The sequence below is a fragment of the Nycticebus coucang genome, chromosome 19, assembly GCF_027406575.1.
Source record: "Nycticebus coucang isolate mNycCou1 chromosome 19, mNycCou1.pri, whole genome shotgun sequence".
NCBI lineage: Eukaryota > Metazoa > Chordata > Mammalia > Primates > Lorisidae > Nycticebus > Nycticebus coucang.
Genome location: NC_069798.1, coordinates 51,350,173 through 51,372,117, shown reverse-complemented (window position 1 = coordinate 51,372,117; position 21,945 = coordinate 51,350,173). Strand labels below are relative to the sequence as shown.

The following is a 21,945-nucleotide window of genomic DNA, read 5'->3' as shown; positions in this document are numbered from 1 at the left end:
TCTGCTCGGTGAATGCCAAGAGCAAGAGAAACGCAGGTGTAAAAATAAGAAGAAATATTTGGAGCCAGAGGCTAGTACACAAAGATAAGACTCTATTGACACTTTAATACTTTGGGTAATAATATGGTGGCTTTCAATCAGTTGAGTGCTCTGGTATTTAATCGTGGGTCTGGTTTCACCACTAACCCTCAGTGTAACTCTCAGCAGATTACTTAACCTCCTCCTGTCTCTGGTACTACTGAAGTATAGTGATACCTGTGCTGCCTGGCTCCATTTTATGCGTGAAGACAGATGAATGCTCCTGCTTCTTAGAGTACCTCATAGAAACTTCCTTTGTGTTCCCCTGAGATGATCTTGTGTTCTTCTCTTTGGGAAATATGGCATTCTCAGGCCCTTGACTACTAAATGGGCAGACAGCACACGGGGCCCAGGACTGTACAAAGCCGGGTTTGGGTAGGAGTCCGTGAGCACCCAGGACTCAGGGAATCCTAGAATTCTCAGCTATCAAGAGACACTGCTGTGGAGGTTTAAAACTCAACCTCTGAAACAAGACTGCATGGTTTTGAATCTCAATTTTGTCACTTTATTACCTGTGTGACCTTAAGCCACTTTATCTCTCTGTGACTCAGATTCCTTCCCTGTAAAATGGGATGATAATGAAACAACAGGTCAATGTAAACACAAAATGGGTAGATGTGCAGTTTGGCTGGAGTAGCATTTGGCATATCCCAAGTAAACTCTTAGCTGTTGTCATCATCACATCACATCCTGCCAAGTGTGACAAGAGTGTGGGCACAGCAGGTGTGGGGGCCGGGTTCCTTTTCCAGTGTGGACTGTTGTAAGACCATAATAAATCACTTCTCTTTATCACTGGTAATCTTTTGAATACCTCACTGGGATGGCCATAGGATTATTCAGTGGGATAATATGTGAAAACTGCTTTAAATCTCAATGTTCTGTGTCTAACTGTGATATCATAGCAAGTAAGCCTGCCCACATTTCTCCCAAAATAATGGGACATATGTTGATTTAAATTGTAATATTATTGTTATATAATTATTATCTTAAGGTGGGGGGGGGGGGTTGTTCATTGCAGCAAGGTTTTTTGGGGTTTTTTTCCCAGTTCTTGGCCCGGGCTGGGTTTGAACCCACCACCTCCGGTATATGGGGCCGGTGCCCTACTCCTTGAGCCACAGGCACCGCCCTACAGCAAGGTTTTGTTTTTTTTTCCAGTTTTTGGCCGGGGCCAGGTTTGAACCCACCACCTCCCGTATATGGGGCCGGTGCCCTACTCCTTGAGCCACAGGCACCCCCCTGCAGCAAGGTTTTTTTTTTTTTCCCCTCTCTCCCTTGGAAATTTCTATACATGTCAAAAGCTACAATGACTCATTTTTATTTAGAATTTGAAATTTGGTTTAGAGATTTGAAAAATAATACTGCAGCTAGCTGTGTAAAAAGCCTACGAGGGATATCCTTGCTTTTTTATTTGAAATAAGAACAAGATAGAGCTGGCGGGCCCTAAAAAGATCAGGTTTTTCGTAACCCTGGGTGTGCTTTGCATGCAGAGGGCACACACTTATGTAACTGGCGCAGGTCACTTTTTTCATGGGTTCCTCTCTGAACTTGCTGCCAGCTGAGAGTGCTGGCAGAGGAGCTGGGGGCGCAGCCGGTCTGTCCCTGCCCACTCCGGGCAGCTCCCGCTCTGCGGTGACTCACTCAGCCCTGCTTCTCCCCACCTTACCTTTCTCTGGACCCTCTTGATGTTTGTCAGCACTGTAATTTGACCGGTAAAGACATGAACAAGGAAGGGGATTCAGATTCTTCCAATTTTACTACTTTTTTTTAACACAGAACAGGAAATTTGGTGGGTGAGAAGGAAAAAAAAAACTTGGCTGAAATTCACGTACAGGATTTAGCTTCAGGTTTAATTTACTCACGAATGGATAATCCAGACTCAGCTGATATTTTTATGTGGGAAATTATACATGATTTTTTTTTGTTTGATGGGGTATATAGATATATATGTTCAAAGTGATTTGTGTTGTTGATATATTAACACGCTCAAGAAATTTCTTTTGGAAGAAATATGTGCCTTTTCTTTTTCCTGTCTATATATTTTTGTGATGAAACCTGGTAGGGTGAACATGGGTTCTTGCTTAGTTAGTGGAAATAAAATATGAATATCATACATAATCATACATAAGAATGTTACATTTTACATTTAAAGAAGATGGTCTTGTGTTGTCTCTCCCTCTTTTTTTTTTTTTTTTTTTTAAGGCTACCAATAAAGACAGATCGGGAGATAAAACCCCTCTTAATGTGAATTGTTTTAGGGCATTTAGAACTGTATGTTTAATTTCTTTGAAAACTTCAAGTGATGAGGAAGCGGGGGGCGGGGGAGGAAGGAGGGATAAGAGGGTCACGGTGTATGATCCACGTCTTGTGGGTGGGGCACAATTATAAGAGGGACTTTATCTAACAATTGTAATCAGTATAAAATAATTCTTTGTACCCTCAGTGAATCCCAAACAATAAAAATAAAAACTTCAAGTGGCTTAAATGGGAATAAAACTTCACAATATCAACAACTTGCACCTATGAAATGGTTTCCATTTCTAATAAACACTCCTATATTTGTCAGTATTCTGTAGACATTTGTGTTATCTCAAAACACATTTTGTACTTAGTATGTGATGACAATAATATAGACTGGCCTTTAATCATCGCTTGGAAGTAAAGAAGCATTCTTCTTCCATTGGTAAATATTCCTCCAGTTGCTAATATCCACTGGGAATGAATCAGGTGAACGATCTTTGTTGCCGGGCTTTGTTTTGGTTTTGGCTTTCAGTTATTGGCGCTCTTGGCCTGTTGGCTGGACTGTGCCTTTGCATGTGTGCTCAACTGCCTGTATGCCTCCCTCATCTAGGCTACTTTAATCTGTGTGCTGACCTTTCATGCCATTTGACGGCTCCCTGGAATCTTTAAGTTAGGGAGCCAGGAGGACGCCAAGGAAACAGGATGAGAAGTTAGAAGGCTTGGCTCTGTCCAAGCCCTGGCGTAAATTCATTCACCTCTTTCTTTTGCTGCTTTGCAAAATGAGGTTGAAATCATTTGAGCTTTAAAAAAGACGGTGGCACGGGTGGTGCCTATGGCTAAAGGAGTAGGGTGTTGGCCCCATACGCTGGAGGTGGCGGGTTCAAACCCAGTCCCGGCCGGGGGAAAAAAAAAAAAAAAAGATGGTGGCAAGAGGCAGGACAGAGGGCAATGGGTGCAGAAGTAGCATGGAGGGGGAAAGGATCATCTGTAAAGAAGTGATGGAAAAGATTTTCTTAAATAATAATAATACAGAGTGTAGAATGGGGGGACCCAATTACCGATATGGTTAACTCACATCAGAAAAAACTAAAAATCTGTTCAGCTTTTATTATCCATAGAAGGGATCACACCATGTCTAACTATAATTCTTTTGTCAAAAACATTAGTGGCCAAGGACTGAATTACAGTTTAAGAGTTTCTTAGTTTTACTTCCTACATATCCAGAAACCTGCGGTCACAGACACTCTTCCTTGGTATGTCGCTTGGCACAATTTGCAAGCATTTTGACAGATGGTTATAGGAAAGGACTTTAAGAAATGTGTAATAGTGCATGGAACTCTAAAAATAATGAATACAACTAAACCTCAGGGAGAAAGGGATGGGGAAATTCACACCTAGTGGGTACAACGCACGCTTTCTGGGTGAAGGTCATACTTATAATTCTGACTTACAATATACAAAATATTTAATACAGTTATACAAAAGCAAATTACACAACCCAAACATGGGTACCCCCAAAATATTATGAAAAAAATAAACCTCAGTGTTCTATTTAATAGAATCGGCATTTATTAAGCACCAGTTGTATACTGTGTATTAGGAATACCTAGATAAAATGTGCCTTTCCTGTAGCCTACCAGGAGAGCTTCTGCTAGCCTTCAATGAGCTAGCTAGCCTTACCGTGTCAGCTGCCCTACCAGTCAGTGGCAAGCTATGGCCCACTAGAACTCCTGGACAAGCATGATTCTGGGCTAGCAATAACCAATAGCCCTTTTGCAATGGCAGGAAAGTTTTATGCTGGTGATGACCAATATGGTGACCAGCGGCTGGCTGCGTGTGGCTATTGGGCATTGGAATGTGGCTATTGTGACTGAGGACTGAATATTTAATTTTATTTAATTTTCATGAAGCATTAATTCAGATAACCATGTATTACTAATGGTTACCGCATTGGACTTGTTAAAAATAAGTACAAGCAATGAGTAGCTCTTACAAGAGGCAAATTATAACACCATTTATTCAGTGTCCATAACAGGTGAGGAGTCATGCTTGACGTGTCTTATCTCTGATCCCCACAAAAATAGACCTTTTGACAAAGCAGGAAACTGAGGCTCCCAGAGATGAAATTGCTTTGTTGTATCCTCACAATAAATTGTGGCAGCTGGAATTTTAAACTAATTGGTCTGACTCCAGAGCTGGGTCATTTCTGCTGTCCAGCTGATCTGTTTCTGTACTATCTGGAGGCTGTCTCTTCCAAGTATATTTTCCCCCTGCCTGATGGATCAGTTAGCAATGTCTTTCACCTGGCTTTGCAGGACAGTGGCAGTGTCTGTCTTCACTCTTCTGCTGTGGTGGTACCATGGCCTCTGAGCCATTCTTTCTTCTTACTGGAACCCATGTCCTTCAAAAAATAGTGTAAGAGTTAGGGTCCATCCTGAGTTGTAGACTGGTCACCTACAAATGTGTTTCCTCAGCAGATGCTGGGAAACATCAAAACATACGTCCAGGTCTGCGGACATTGGCAGTGGCACACAATAAGCTCTTGGCATCCGAATGTTTACCAGTCCATGAAAAATGTTTGTGAAATCTCCCAAAGCCTGAGTTATTGAGGGAGCCTCGTCAGCACTTGAGCGTCTGAAACATAATTCTACTTTGCTGTTTTCTTCCCATCATGGAGCACACAGTAACTCTCTTCAGGGGACTGAGCCTCCATTATACTCTTTCAGTTACTCTGAATGGATTCTCTTTGAAAACTAGATATTCAGATGGTATTTACAGAGTCGCAGAATGTGAAGGAATAGTAAACGTCTATTGTGCAATCTGGTGGCTGTCACCCAAACCCACATCATGACACTTCTTACGATACATGGTATGAAGCCTCTTCTCTTGATTCTCCCAGCGTTAAGGTTTCTCCTTCAGGAAGGTTACCTAACAGAAGCCTGATTTCACCATAAACTTGCCTTATGACACTTTATTTTCTTAAAAGGTAGTTATCAGACCCCAAAATACTTCTATAAAGTACAAACAGTGTATAGTCTCAGGTTGATGGTTAAAAATATCTTTTCTTTGCCTTTTTTGCCTTTTAGGAGCCAAGAATTGTTTTTTGATAGAAAGAACATAGACTTTGATAACCAGTTCAAACTCTCCCTTTACCTCTTGAAAAATTTGTAACGTGGAAAGGTAGTTAACCTTCCAGAGTGACATTTGCCTGCATAGTAAAAACAAGGACAGCATCACATTGTCGACACTAATGCCTGGTGTTTTTACATTCTTAGTATGTGCCTAATTCCATTTTAATTGCTTTGCACATATGATACCACTTAATTTTCACAAGAACTTTGTACAGTAGCCATTCTCATTCCCATTTTATAGATAGGAATCCAAGGACCAGGGAAGTACTAGATTCCAGGTTGCCTAGCTAATACACAGTGGTACCAGCATCAGACCCAACTACCCAGACTCTCTATAATATTTCAGCCTTGTGAAATTGGAACGATACTATTAATAATACCCATCTTGTGTCATCATTATGAAGTATAGAAAAGATGGATATAGAAAATCTACCATAAAACTGTTCTACAAGAAGCCTTAAACAAATTGTTAATCCTTGTCGTTTTCATGCTCTGTAAGCAAAACTTACAAGGCCAACACCAATGAAAACAAGAGTGTCCAGAGGGAGAAGGCAGGAGGCAGAGCCGCTTCATTCGTTTGTTGGTTTGCGTGAACTGGCTTGGTTTTCTCCTTTTCTAATGGGCAGAGATTTTCTGTAGAAGAACTTAACGTTTTCTGTGTGATGACTGCAGGAAGGATAGTTGGGAACATTGAATGGAACCACTAATGCACCATAGTGATACTTCTCAAACTACAAAAAAAAAAAAAAAAAAAAATTAAATCTCTAAAACGTAAACATATTTTTACTTTTCTCAGTTGAAGATTTAGTGTTATCTAGAGAGCTTTGTTAAACTCAGAGCTTCTCTGTATATGATTTTGTGTTAAATTCGGGATTGTAAGAAAATAGATAAGGGTACTAACTTTGAATATTAAATATACTGTGTTTTAAGTAAAAGCTTAATAGTGTAGTAAAAGAAATTGTGGCCTATGAGCTACCCCCAAATCTCCCTATTTCCAGTCTGTCAACAAAATTTTCACACTTCTTTAATTTATCTTGTAGGAGGAATCAGAATGCTCACAGTCATCTGGATCTAAGCCCACCTTATTGGGGAAAAACTTAAGTGTGGATTTTTGACTGCCATTTTGTTTTCCTTATATTTCATTGTTGAAGTTACTTCAATTCATTGTACTAGAATTTGGGATTTTTGTTTCATTTTAGATTTTAGATTAGACCGATTTTTCTAGTGTTTGTCGTTAAAAATAATTCAACTCTTTGAAGAGATCGCGGATGTTTGTTATTAATCAAATAAAGTTATTTTATTTAATAATTGTCTTAAGCTTTCTATATACCTAGGATAATAATACTAAAAATAAAATGAATGTGAGCTTTTATTATTTTTATTATTATTATGGAAATTAATGACATTATTCAAAATCTTATTGGAATCCAAAGTTTGAAGACTTTTGCTTGAAAAATTGGCAAGATAATTAACTGAGTAAAAATAATGAAGTGACATGCTGACCATCCATGTCATTACAGATTAAAATACCAACAGGAGACTGAAGTACGAACATAATGAGCATGGCGTTTTCCTAATGATCATCTCCATTTTAAAACAAAGTCCCTATGAAGTGGTGAAAATCAAAGAGCAGTGTTTCTTTAACCTTCCATTCTTGAGTCTGTTGTGTTTAGTTTGTTCGCTGGGGAGTTGAACTAAAGAAATTGGTTGATCGCTTCTACATTTAAAAAGTGTAACTGTGTGATATTTATTTAAATAAAACTGTAAAGCATTACCAAAACTTTTGAGATGCAGTAACAACAATGAATATACAAATAGAAAAGTAATAATATTGTACCTAATTTCATTGTACCTATAAATCACTACATAATGAAAATTTATAAACTATGCAGAAATTTCCCTTCAAAAAAACAGCTATAAGCAGCTGTCCATTACTTGTTAAAAAAGACTTTTCATCTTATCTAGACAGTCTTAACTTGGCTACAACAGCAGAAAAATAGAAATTGCGTGGTGTAATATATCCTAAAACTTTTTAACTCTGTGGATATCCTTTTCCATGCAAATAACATGCAAATTTATGAATTTGGGGTAAGTAATCTTATCCTTAGCTATTTGAGCTTGATCATAATCCATATAGTCAAAGTAGCCTCTTTATAAATAACCAAAGTTAACCAAAGATTTTTTTTCCTTATCTTTCAAAAAAAAAAAAGTCAAGTAATTCTACCCAAATTGGAAAAAAAAAGATGAACCTTGTGAAGTATCCTCAAATGATGTTAACATAATAATATACATGTCTGAGGATAATGTAATAGAATATGTAATTAAAATTGACCTATATGTTAGAAGAATTGATTTCCGTTCTTTTAAAACATAAGATGATTTAATAATATAGGTCAGAGATTATTTTTAGTGTTTTAGTAAATAAATTTGGGGATAATAGCACATTTAGCTTGTATTAATACTGATTGGCCAAAAAGCTCTCAGCCTAATGAGAGTAAAGATATATTAGAGTCATATTTGCTCATTCTGTTAAGTTTCAATTCCCCTTTGTCGTAGAGGGTAAATTTTCTTTCATCGTTTTGACTTGCTCACGAAATCTTCCCTAAATACACTTAGCAGCACTTCCCAAACTGTGTGTTAGTTGTGCGGGTCTCAAGGCAATTCTGAGATTTGGTTAACAGGACTTGGGTTATTCATTTGTATTTTAGATTCCTGGCCTAAATTTTATTCTTAGTTCCTTAAAAATAAAAAAATTGTTTTTTTTTCCTTATTGTAAACCCTATGGAAATAGAAGCAAATCACTGTTTCTACACATAAAATGTGATGAAAATTACAAAATAAAGCCTTATGAAATATAGGGCTTGCATTTGCCAATGACTTAAGAAAAAAAAAACCCTTGAATAGTTTTTTCGTGCTTGTTTTGTTTAATTTGAGCTCCAGAACCTCCCAGTTTTCAAGGGCATGCGGGGTGGGGTGCATAGGTAGCATTTATTTGATGTACAGACGTGGATACATATTTTTCCCACATCCGTCTCTGTGGACCTGTCCTGTGTGAGATCCTAAGGTTTAGTTTATGATTCATGGTGATCTGAGAGCAATTACATAATTTTTTTTAGGGTGTTCATTCGATGTGCACTGTAAAAAAAAAAAAGAGGAGTTATTTTTTGGTAACCCTGCCCTTGTCTTTTTATTGGTACGTTTCTTTTCCTTTTACTCTGACCTGTGAATATCACCGTAGGCTCATTGCCAATTGTGTGAGCCGCTGCCTGCTTCAAAATGGAGGCAAGAAAGTACCCATTTTCATCAAGAGGATGATAGTGTTTCTGTCTCTCTGACCATCTGGAGAGAGGAACTTTGAGAGCAAAAGAAAATGGAGATTAAAAAAAAATTATATTTAGCAGAAAAGGCAAGGGTGAGAACCAATTAGAGTTAAACTATACCTTATGAATTTATGCTTTCCCCACTCTGCTGTCCTGTTTCAAGGAAACATAAACAAGAAAATACACAGGCTATTTTGATAAAGAACTGGTTCCCCAAGTCTCATGAGTATTAGCAAACAAATGTAAGTAAATTAGGCTTTTGGCACACTCTTTTAAGTTTATTGTACACACAAATATAATAAGCACTAAAAACGAGGCCCCCTCCCTGTCCTGTGCACGCACTGATTGTTGGTGGTCTTCCGGAGAGCCAGGCTTTTTGTGGCCTTTTTCATGCATCTCTGCAAGAAGCTGACACTATGGGAATTTCATATTCCAAGATATATTTGTCACTTTTCGTAGTTTGGGTGGTTCATATGTTTGCCACCTTCTTTCTCTCTTTCTCTCTCCCCCACCCCTTTCCCTCTCTCTGTAACAGTGAAATGTTTAATTGAAAGGTAGAATTTTTACTCTACCTTTTGGAAGAGCCTTGAGGATGAAGCACGTCTTTCTGTTTTTACCTTTCACTTGCTCGTGGGCCATCTGTGTTTAAAAAAGGAAAGGGAATGCTTTGACTGGCGGGACTACCCTGTGGGTATTATGTGGTGAATTTACACCTAGACATTGTTTGCAATACTCTTGTCTATGACTGGGATATATCATAACCGGTTAAATCCTATTTAAGCACATATACTGAGCAGGTTTTTAATTTTTTTTTTTTTTGGTTTTTTGCTGGATTTTAAAAGGGCCGGTGTTTTTAGGCTTTGGTCAGATTTGGACTGGATAGGGTAGGTAGTCATTTAGCATTTTGTGTTTGCTTCTGATAAAGTAATGGACCTTCAGATGCTTTGGTCAATTCAGAAAGCAAAATTCTATTGGTTCTTCTTCTGCAGGTCTATGCTCCGTCAGCCAGCACTGCCGACTACAATAGGGACTCGCCAGGCTACCCTTCCTCAAAACCAGCAACCAGCACTTTCCCCAGCTCCTTCTTCATGCAAGGTAAGATTCTGCTGTTTTGAAGGAAAAGTCCGCTGGATAGGGTTTCGTTGGGTCATTTAATGTCACGTAAAGGACAGAAACAAGTAGATTAGTACGTAAGTATAGAATTTTGGAAGTAATGCTCTTCTTATGAATTGAATTCCTTAAAAATGAATGAATGAATCAAAACTCTACTAAGACATTTTTAAAAAAAAAAATTAAACTTCCTTGAGCAATAATGAGTTAATATGACGTTGATGCTTCACTTAGGTCTGACGCTGCTTGTGGTCTCCCACATGCCACCCGCCATTTCAGCATCCCCAAGAAGACTATGCATATATGCAGAAGGGTTTCAGCTCAGTGTATGTTCAGAGCATCCTGGATTTAGCCAACAGGGAACAAGTTGTCTTTATAACTTTATATAAGATTTTCAGCTACTTATTAATTTGTAGGTAAGAACATGGGTCCCATTTTTTTAAGTGACCCACCTGAAGGCTGGAATAATACTATCCCAACATGCTAACTGGTTTAGAGCAAAAGACTCATCTTTGGGGGAGATAAATATAGAGCATCCCAACTTCATGGTAGGTAAAGTAGGTTTGTTGTCATTGTCCAGCATGGTTAGTGACATGCAGATGGATGCCTTCTCCCACTCCTCCCCTGGGCTTGTAATCTTGGCCATTGGAAACATAACCCCATTCTGCTTCTTAAAAAGACATAGACATAACAGCAGCACCTTTAAGAATGAACCATTTGGAGGATGCCCATATGGGCTTCATCCCTGATATGTCTATGGCACTTACTGTTCAATGCAGTGATCTCGTTGCCAAGCTAATACCCTGAATTTACATGTGGAATTTCCCAAGAACCCCTGTGCTCAGGACTTTCACTCTTTGGCCTGTGTGTGAAAGCCTTATTTCTACATGTCCTGCAGCGTGCCAGGGGATTGTTTTCTTGTGCTCCTTGTAGAAGGGCCAGGTCACAGAGGAGGAGCTCACTTGGGGCAGAGCGTAGCAGGGGAACAGCCTGGTGTCTCAGAGTAGAGTGGGCACACTCAGAATCATTCTGATTAAAAGAGACGTATCTTCTTCCCTTTAGTGCATTAGCTTTTCCAGGTGGTTAGTTCACATGTGAAATTCCATGGAAAATCTATAAAATTGAATCAGGTTGGTCCCTTGGGAATAGAGAGAATTTTTTCCACCCAGTACGGAGTTCATGTTCACAGGGGTCCTTTATCTCTGTGACCTGTCCTGGGTGTAACTCCCTAAGGGACACAGCAGGCTGCATCACTTGAGTACATTCTGTGTCACGAGAAAAGGCACATTAACTTCGGCTCAAAAGAGTGGCTACTGGGCATCGGCTCCCCTTTTCTGTGAGCAGTGGGCAAAATGGTCCCACAGGTGCTTACAGAGGTTATGAATTCAAAGATTCATCACTCGAAAGAGATTTTGATTGAGAAAATCAACAGAAGGATTCATTTCTTCTTTCTGTCTGGGAAAGTGGCACGTTGCAGGAGGGGGCAGGCAGATTAAAACAGTAGGCTCCTTTACCTAGCAGACCATACATTACATGGGGAACAAATTTGTTTTTCTGTATATGAGTGCCCAAAAAGCAAAAAAAAAAATTGAGTTGACATCTATGATGAGCACAATTAATCTGCACATATCTAATCCTATTCTTTCAAAACAACATTATGCCAAGATCATGGGATGTGATAAATACTAATTTCCTGTGAAAAGCATAATTTATGTAAACTATGTATTTTTGTTAAGTCTGCACCCAGTGGAGTATTTTGTGTTAACAATCCTAAGTATGTTACCACCCGGTGTATCACATTGTCAGAATGTTTCAGGAGACTCTTGTTCATTGATACATATTCTCAATTTATCATAGGCATTGTCTATTTAAAATGTTAGTGATCTTGAACTTCATATTTGAATTTAAGGTGACATTTAAAACCTCTGTAAGCTAAGGACTAAAGCTAAAGCAAATGAATAATTTTTTAAAAAACTCTGTGTTTTTACATTATGACTACAGAAACAATTGCATCCTCGATCCTGTCTCAAAATAGCTTTCTTCAGTAGAGTACAGGGTGCCCTGAGAATTCAGGACTTGAAAGGAATATGCAATTAATGTGAAAGATATTCAGAGACTGTCTAGGGCATATTTCAACTCAATACTCTTATTTTTAACTTCGATTTCCATCTTCAAGTTAGAACTCCAAAGTTGTCAGAATCGCAGACGCAATTTTGCTTGCACGGTTCTTAAATCTACATAGACTGTTCCTCCCTGTTCGGAAATGAGTCCAGTTCTAAAATTCTAACTTCTGGATTTAAACACCCGGTGAAAAAGTGCTTCATAAAATAATAGAGTTTCCGATTTCACTTTCCTATTGCCTAAATTTTCAAAAGGCCTTGTATTAAAGTGTTATAGTGAAAATAATCTTATGTTCAAGAAAGCAATACCTGCTATACATTTAATACGTAGCTGATGGTTTGGTTTATATCCAGCCCTCAGGAATTTTTTATTAACCTACTGAACGAAGAGAAAAAAAATGAATGAATTCAGCAATAAATAGATTGTCTTTTCCCCTTCCCTTAAGAAACCAAACCAAACAATGCCAATCTCTATGATAACCTCTAGGCTACTAGGCACAGAGTAAAAGAAATCTGTAGGATTGTTTTTAATATGATGTTAACACAAGGTTAACTCACATTAAAGACACTTTATATAAGTTCCATATAATTTTAAACTTCTTTTAAACTCATAAATAATTTTATAAAACCCAGAGGCTCTCAAAATTGTCTGTAACATAATACCTACCTTATGAGAACTATATTCCTATATATCAAAAAATAAAAAAATAACCTAAGAGCTGTATGTTTGAGACTCCTCCTTCATACACACCATAATATAATGCTAAGTCCAGCTTTAATTCTATTGTGGATGTTACAAACGTGAAATCTAACACTTTTAAATCTGAGATGTTACTAATTTCTTTGTTCAAAATTTGTAGACTTGTCAACTCTGTCATATCTTAAGTATTTTATTTTCACCTCCAAGTTTAAGAACACTTTCTTTTTCATTAATTTTCGTAGAATAAAAAGTGTCAAAAGACTCACGAAGAAATGTTTTCTTTAGTGTTTACCACGCCGACTTGACACAGTTCTACGTAGAAACAGGCTCCGTTGTTCTTTTCCAGTGGAGTTTTTGCTTTAACTTTGTTAAATGTTTATATTTGTTTGACAGTATAGAGCCAGTTGGGAAGAAATAATGATGACTGTCTTCTGATGTAATCAGCTAGCCAACACAAAGATGAATACACAACAGGCGGTCATTTTCAAGTCTATGAAAAAACCCTGTTCTATAAGGCGAAGCTGAATGCCTCAGAAGAGTCATGGTTGTCTTTGTCCTTTACAGATGGCCATCACAGCAGTGACCCTTGGAGTTCCTCCAGCGGGATGAATCAGCCTGGCTACGGAGGCATGTTGGGCAATTCTTCTCATATTCCACAGTCTAGCAGCTACTGCAGCCTGCACCCACATGAGCGTTTGGTAAGGCAGCTTTGCATGGTGATGGGAGTAACACAGCCAGTTTTTCAAATCTCTCCCTCCGTCTTGCCACACATGTACACAGGGATTCTGCAAACCAGTGCAAAGATGGCACACTGCCATTGCTTTTACAATTGTATTGTTTCTTTGATCAAAGACGTAACAGAATCAGATCACCTTTGTGAACCCTTCCGTCTCCTCTTTGTCATTGTTCTGTTGTTTATTGTTTTGCTCTGTGCTTTCTTTATCACAGCGTCAGCTTCCTTTGGCACATGAATACACAGTATATTTAAGTTGCAGCCTTTCAGTTTTAAGGATTCTTTGTCGTTTTGTTGCTGTGTGTAGTTTTGAGGGATATGCTGCAGAGGGCAGAGATGGTCAGTAGGTTTTATGCTTCACCTCTGGACATTGCCATGTTGCCTTGGCTGGCTCGTGTCAGCATTGGCCCGTGTGACATACACAAAGGAAAGAGTTTGTATTTTCTATATAGTCTCATCAGTAAGAGCAACGGTACGGTTTCCACACAGATCAGATTTCCAGTTTTTAGTCTTTTAACTCTGATTCATACCCTAATCTGCCCCTGATCTTCTGTTTTGCCTCACTCCTGATGAAAACTGCTGGGTATTAGAATGTTGCATCTTTCACTAATAAAAATGTCCACTGTCTTCTTCACCTATGCTCATCTGTCCTCGTGTCTCTAGATTCTGAAGGAAGCAACTCACCTGGCTTTTTTCTCGCCTCAGATACCACCACAGCCCAGAATGCCCTGATGGATTTAAGTGTGTCATTAAATTGAGGAAAGAGTCTAGATCATGAGTTAAGTTTGGGATGCAAAAAGATGTGTGAACCTTCAAATCCTATAAATACAAAGCGTTATGGCAAGTCCAGTGACCCTTAGTGGTGTTTACATCTCTACTCTTCACCTTGTAGTTTGCCCCTTTTTCTTCTTGCATATATCCACGTTTGCGTTTCTTCCTCTGTTCCGATAAAGGAAATAATTCTGGATTTTGTAATCTTCTTATCATTTTGCTCAACTACTATAGGTAGAGAAAAGCTGTCTTATATCCTACTCTGAAAACCAAAGGGAAAAAAAATTGAGAAGATAAGATTTCTGACATCTTGGATATAATATCTAGATGGTCTTAGTGATGGAGATGCTGTGTGGCCAGTTAGCTTATTCATTCCTGAAGGGCAAAGGGTAGGGGTGGAATTGGCCGTTTTATATCATCTCCCAAGTTCAAATGTATGAATCCCAAATGTCTCAAATTTCAGCACATTGTCAGTAAATAGCTGATGACTTTGTTTTAGATTTCCTCTTCTCCCACCTACTTGAAGATACTAGGGTGAAAGCTTAGAGAAACATCAACTAGTATGGTACTAGAATTTTCTTTTGGGTAACGTTTTTATTTCTCAACCGTTATTTTCCATTTCTCTAGGAACCCATGATAAGAGTTACATGTGTCCTATGAGCAAAGAAGTTTTCATTACAAATAGAAGTATTTGTACATAATGGAACTTTAGCTGGCCATTTGATATTCATTTTTCTCTTTTTATTTTTATTTACTTGTTATGTATATTTTTGTTTTTTTTCCTTTCCTCCTATATTGCTTTCTTTGCTTATCATGATCTACAATTTTGAGTTAGATGGTTTGACTTTTATCCCAGTCACGGGAATTATCTTTAAAATGTGCTCCGATACACAAAAAGTGCAATTTCAAAATAGAAACCAACTATATTCCTTTTAGAAAAAGTTATGCTGACCCAAACCTATATTACCAACCAAGGAGAAAGATCATTTTGAAGGAGTAACCCAACCAACTACATCAGAAGCTGTATTTGTAATGCCATTTATCTATTACGAAATACAGGATTTCTAATCATCATATGATTAGTTAGCAAATTTCAGAGAGAAGGATTTTTTTGTTTTAAGGGGGAAATGAAAAGCTCTCTGGTACAGACTGATGAATTTTCCCACTGAGAGTGAGACTAGGGGAATAATCAGGTCTAGTTGTCATTGTAACTTTAGTATGGTTAAATCTGAAAATGTTTTACTGAAATGACCTTGGAGAATCTGACAGGGGTGGGGAATAATCTGAATATACTGTCTATTAGGAGTTGGTATTCTTTCTTTTAAAAATAATGGTAGTGCCTAACAATTGTTCTTCATAGCATTTGGCTAATCCCTTACCCAAGAAAGGGACATTTGAAAGAGAGAGGTTTCCCTGGATTATTTGGGGTATAATTTGGCTAAGTGAGTATTATCTCTAAAAGAAAAACATTTTAGAAACACCATTGCCTTCTTCACTGGATGCCCTGTTAAAATAAAATATGTAATTATAAAGGTTAAGATCCACATGTTTCAGTAGTGACTGTCAGTTCACTAATTTTAAATTTTTCAATCCCCTTCAGAGTGTCAGCCTCTGTGATAGAATCCCCCAGCTGATCACTACTATGTTACAGACTCACAAAATCACTCAGATGAATGGAGTTTGTGGTTAAGCATTGGAATGGGTTATTAGAGAAGATTTAAGTTTGGACTGATTTGGCAAAATTCTTTTTTGTGTGTTTTTTTTGTTCGTTTTTGGTTGGTTTTTTTTTTTTTTTTTTTTTTTTTGAGACAGTCTCACTATGTCACCCTCGGTAAAGTGCTGTGGCATCACAGCTCACAGCAACCTCAAACTCCTGGACTTAAGTGATTCTCTTGCCTCAGCCTCCCAAGTAGCTGGGACTATAGGTGCCCGCCACAACGCCCGGCTATTTTTTGTTGCAGTTGTCATTGTTGTTTACCTGGCCCAGGCCGGGTTCGAACGCGCCACCCTTGGTGCATATGGCTAGTGCCACAACCACTGTTCTACGGGTTCTGAGCCGGCAGAGTTCTTTTTAAAAATAGGATGGAGTCCTCACTGTGTGGCAGGATTTAGGCATGATCTTCACACTACGGAGGGATGTAGTTCTAGGAATCTGGAATTACAGTATGAAGGAAGTTCTATTGTCTTTTATTTTTGGTAACATAAACTTTTACTCCAGTAATTCCAACTGGGGGAGGAGAGGTGGATTTCGCCCTTCAGTGAACATTCGGCAGTGTCTGGAGACATTTTTATTGTCACAACTAGGGGGTCGATGCTCCTGGAATCTGGTGTGTAGAGGCCAGGGATGCTGGTACACAGACTGTCGTGCACAGAAGGGCCTGCACAGCAGAGAATTACCTAGCACCAAAGATAACAGTGCCAAGGTTGTGAAATTCTGCGTTAGGCCAAAGCATTCGTTTATTCTCATATTAGCAGTATATGCTACCAATTAATGTATTTTCTATAATCCTTAAATTATCAACACATACGTCAATTTAAAACATCACCTATGGAAACGTTTCCAATATTTACTTTGTAAATAGACCCTAAATACACTACCATTAGGTATCATAATTAAAAATAAACGAACACTGGGCATGTAAAGCCACAACACTTTGTCACACTCTTGTCAGGACAGGCAGTGATAGGTGGAATGAGGGACTAAGAGGACCTCTTTATAGTCAATCCCTAATCCTCTAGAAGAGACATTATTCCCATAGCACTAATATTCTCTGTGGTGTATTTATCATGTCTCTGAGCGACAGTAGTTTTCAAGATACTTTTCATTGCAAAATAATCTAGTTATAAATCTCATTAATTTCTTTCCACATCTAATTTTCTGGGAGTCTCTGAAAATAACTGATTTATGTGGATTGCATTGGTTTCCCACTAAAAATCTATGGGGATTAACTTTTTATTCTGTGAACTGAGTCAAATCCTGAATGACTGTCCATTTGACAGAAAGCTAAGAGAAGCCAAAAATTCTCCTTGATACGATTATCATTTCTGTCTCATGATAGTGGTGGTTGTTATTTAAATATTTTTTATAATTCTTTTCCTCTGTTTTTGCATATTTCGGACAGCTTTGTAGTTTGTCTTTTCTTCAGAAACTAAGCATGAAATGGGACTGTCTAAAAGTGAAGCCAAACTATCTCCCCCCCCCTCACTTTTCCTTTTCCACATTCTGTTTCTATTTCTCCATTTTATTATCTATCCTGTTCAGCTCTAGAGAAGATAGCTCTGTGCTTTCCTAAGTGTGGTGTTCCCTTCTTTCAGATTGCTTGTGCTAGAGAAGGTGCCCACTCTATTATTCTTCGAGAAATTTCGGGGACTATTTGGAGAATTCTTTAAGTGGCGAGTAGAAAGGTGTTTAACAGGTGGCATGAGGAACTTTTTGGTCAAAGAAGGAGGTTTGTGAAATTCAAAAATTTAAGAAGCATTCTCAAGAACATGGAAAAAGTTTAAGTGTGTCGTCCTGACTTTTCACTGGAATTTTTTCAAGCTGTTCTATTTTTGCATGCAGAGGTAATATGTTCAAAGACATCGACTTGTCATTGGCAGACCTAGCTCAGAGGTCTCCATTCAATTCCTCGACTCTTTTGTCTGCCAGATAAGTCATATTTCAGTCCAGTATTTCTTAACTCCGCTGGCCAGTTGTTCACTGAGCGTGTCGTGTAATAATGTGTTTGAGACCCAGCCCCGGGTTGGGGGACGCAAAGCTATGAACTCTATTCTCCCCCCTTAAAGAGTTTACAGCATAGGTAGATGTGTACTTGAAAGGGCAAGAAAAGCAGCCTGTAATTAAGCGTTAAATGGCACGGTGCAAAACGTACGTGAATGGGGACCCAGGCAGAGGAGAGCGTAGGGGAGAGTTGGAAGTGGTAAAGGAATCTGCAGGGAAAAGCTAGAAGTCAAGATGAGTCTCACAAAATCAATGGACAATACCCAAGAGACTGGGGATCCACTTCTGAGCAAAAGCTTGGGCAGGAAGTACCTGTTACTACCGTGTATCAGCATCACATTCAGTCTTTAATTTTAAATTAAACCTTTTTACCAGAATCTCCTATAATGATATAAAGGTCTACATATGGTCCAGTAACATATTTCATATGAAGGAAAAATGTATTTTAGCTAATACATAGTTTTTCTTCTTGTGCATAACTGTTAATACGCTCAAATGCCTGTGAGAACAACTTTTGAAGCTCTTTTTTACCTTGTGAAGGAAAATAGCTGGTTATAGCTTTGCAAATGACTGTTTCCCTATTAGTAACCTGCTTATTCTCAAGCAGACGTGTAGATAGCAACTGTTTGCCACCCTACCAGTCCTGGGATGTGCCCCAAGAAATGTAGCTTATTTGGACAACTGACAGAATATTGAACTCAAAGCCACATCTTAAGCCAAATAATTTCATAGTCAGCTATAGACTGCTAATGGGGAAAACTGGTGAGCAAAGAACTGGTCATCCTTAGTTCATTGCCGTTCTAATTTAATTCAGTGGAGCCACTGATTTAAGGCTTTATACCATTAAATATGATATTTAACCAGTAAGTGCTTTCTCAATTTTTTATATGTCATTTTGTTCATGTTTCTGGGGTTCAGAGAGGTAATCCAGTTTGGCAGGAAGATTTGAGACTGGTTACTCTTTGCCATTAGTGTCCAGGAGGTCAGGATCAAGGGCGGGGTAAGCCCCATGGTTCATATGGTTATATTCATCATATTGTACAATCTTTTTCACTTGATCAGTAGGCCATACAAAACATTAACAGTGGGGATGATCTTTCATGTTGCTAAAATCTCCGAAAGGATTTTAAGCAGGAATTTGTAGATTGAGAGATTATGACCATTCCCATGTCCTGTGTTGTCACTATCCTCCCCCACACTTGATGCAAACTCAAACCAACTGTGTATCTACGTATTTTATTATTTGAAAAATGGAAGCTATCAGATCTAAGCAAGATATGTTCTTGGCTATTTTGAAATTCTAAATGTTGTCTCCATTGCAAAATGGAGAGTTCTGAAAGAAGGATTTTTTTTTTATGTCATATGTATTTTTTTTTATTGTTAAATCATAGCTGTGTACATTAGTGCAACCAAGGGATACAGTGTGCTGGTTTCATATACAATCTGAAATATTCTCATCCAACTGTTCAACGTAGCCTTCATGGCATTTTCTTAGTTATCGTATGTAGACATTTGTATTCTGCATTTAGTAATTTTCACCTGTACCCATTCTATTTGATTAAATGCGGCCTCCTGTTTCTGCTTCTTGCTTCAGAGCTATCCATCACACTCCTCAGCAGACATCAATTCCAGTCTTCCTCCGATGTCCACTTTCCACCGTAGTGGTACAAACCATTACAGCACCTCTTCCTGCACACCTCCTGCCAACGGGACAGACAGTATGATGGGTGAGTTGCAGAAATGCCCAGTCTCCTGCCAGCAGTCAATGTCAGGCTGTGATAATGGAGGTCCTCTTTTCCCCCCTCGTCACTGTATAGCAGTCAGCAATAAATATTTGTCATGTAATTGAACAAATAAACGAACCAGACACATAATCACTGCCTTCACCATATCAGTTTTGTTGTCACAAGAAACTGAAATTTGGCTACTTTGCCTATTGGGGGTCCTTAGATAATACAACAAAACTGCCTGGCTCTTCCCACTCAGAGACAGTGAACAAAGTGAACTTTTCCTAAGATGAGCCTTGAAGACTAGTGAAATGGGGGTATGATAACAACTCGTAACAGTAGTTATTAACCAGTTCTCAAATGTCAGTCACTGTCCTGAGCTCTTCCAAAGTCTAGTTTCTGTGCAGTTCTCAGCTGACCAGTAATAACTAGATAAACTTGACCTCCTAGAGAATCAAGTGGGAGTCCCCCAGAGTGGATGAGGTATTTGCTCACTTAGGAGAGCAGAGATACCTAGGCACATGGGCCAGTTGTTTGCTCCTTTTTTCCCCAAGGAAATTTACAAATGAGTTAAAGCTCAAGAATTATGCTGCTGCCATGAACTGAGCCGTCATCTTCTCATTTTTTGTGATGTCCATTGCTGTCCTTTCTGTAGAACAGAGCTTGTCCCACCAGTACGCTCCCCTTGAGGAAAGAGCTAGGTGGGACGTCCAGCTGCCTCTGGAGGGAAGAGTCAGGATGAGTAGGGAGGCAGCCCCTACTTTTTTATTGTTTAGGATTCATTGAGGGTACAAAGAATTAGGTTACGCTGATTGCATTTGTTAGATAAAGTCCCTCTTATAACTGTTCCGCCCCCAAGAGGTGTGCCATATACTGTGACCTCCCATCCTCCCTTCCTCCTCTCTTCCCTCTCCCTCATCCCCCACACTTGTATTAGATCATCTACTGCCTTCATATTAGAATTGAGTACATTGGATTCTTGCTTCTCCATTTTTATGATGTTTAACTAAAAAGAATGTGTTCCACCGCAATCCAGGTTAATACAAAAGATGTAAAGTCTCCCATCTTTTTTTAACGGCTGTATACATATATCACAGTTTATTAATTTATTCTTGGGTTGGTGGGCATTTAGGTTGTTTCTACAATTTGGCAATTGTAAATTAAGGCAGCCCCTTTTGAATTAGCCTTAACAACTTCAGTCATTTAGATGAGCAACATGGGGTAAGGCACCAAAGCCTTATTCCAACCTCAGACTTTGGGGCAGCTCCTGTGGCTCAAGGAGTAGGGCGCCAGCCCCATATACTGGAGGTGGTGGGTTCAAACCCAGCCCCGGCCAAAAAAAAAAAAAAAACTCCAACTTTAGACTTCCCTGGTTACCACATCCCCCGGTTCTAGTTCAAATTCATCTTTGCTTGGCCTGAACATCACTCCCAGAGGGTGAGGGGGTAAAACACTCAGGGTGTGCCTTTCCAAGAAGATTATGTATCAGAATAATACTACTGTTGATTTCTCTTAGCTCTCTGCAATCACCCTTCCCCCCAAAAAACCTTTGGGAAGTTATATGAATCACTTAGGAGGGAACATTTTTGATGAAGGAGAAAAGATACGTTTTGAAATGTTGCAGATACAATTTTTGCCTCGATAATATCCTGCTTGCTTATTCAATAATATATTTCACACTTGAGATGAGCCATCTCACAGCCCCTCTGCTATCCTGTCTCACGAAGAAGCAAATTGAGAAAGTTTCCATTTTTATAACTTTTGTGAACCAGGCTTCTACAAATGTGTTGCATCTGTTTGACCTTGGAGAGCTCTGGACATAGGTCACGTGGGGAAGTTTGGTTAGCTATCAGTGCAATCTTGGCTGCTTTGAAAAACAAGAAGAAAGCAAGCAGTGGAGAACTGAAAGAGTGAGAAAAGCATATTTCGCTTCAGTGTGGTTTGACACATGGAAAGCCCCTGTCTGCAGTCACGAGGTCTGGTTTTGGAGAAGGATGCCCGGTCATTCATCCTCTTACATGGCAGATTTCCTGTCTACTTGTGGTTTGAGTAATCGTCTTTTTTTAGGAAGGTACGAAGGTGGAGCAAAATTTTGAGTTGAGGAAAACATACTTAGGCACTGTTTGAAAAAAACAGTTTGTTGATTGATTTGTGAAAGACATCTTCCTGGGAGGGAGGCACTAGACTTGGAAGGAAGGAAGGAGATGTCAGGAGATGGGGCGGTCATGATCTGTGACCTGTGGGCAGCATAGCCACAAGTCTGTGTGGCAGAGAGCCTGGCTTGATTTAAGCTGGT

The 21,945-nt window shown here is 38.9% G+C and overlaps 1 protein-coding gene across 14 annotated transcripts in view; it reads left to right on the top strand.

Moving 5' to 3' along the window:
* The window catches only part of TCF4 (transcription factor 4), a 375,650-nt gene that overhangs the window by 299,775 nt on the left and 53,930 nt on the right, over positions 1-21,945 (top strand). For all 14 annotated transcript variants that reach the window (XM_053571075.1, XM_053571071.1, XM_053571076.1 and 11 more), the window contains 3 exons: positions 9,757-9,862; positions 13,262-13,395; positions 19,517-19,649. In XM_053571075.1, coding sequence (XP_053427050.1) covers positions 9,757-9,862; positions 13,262-13,395; positions 19,517-19,649 — 373 coding nt within the window. The remainder of the gene's footprint in view (positions 1-9,756; positions 9,863-13,261; positions 13,396-19,516; positions 19,650-21,945) is intronic.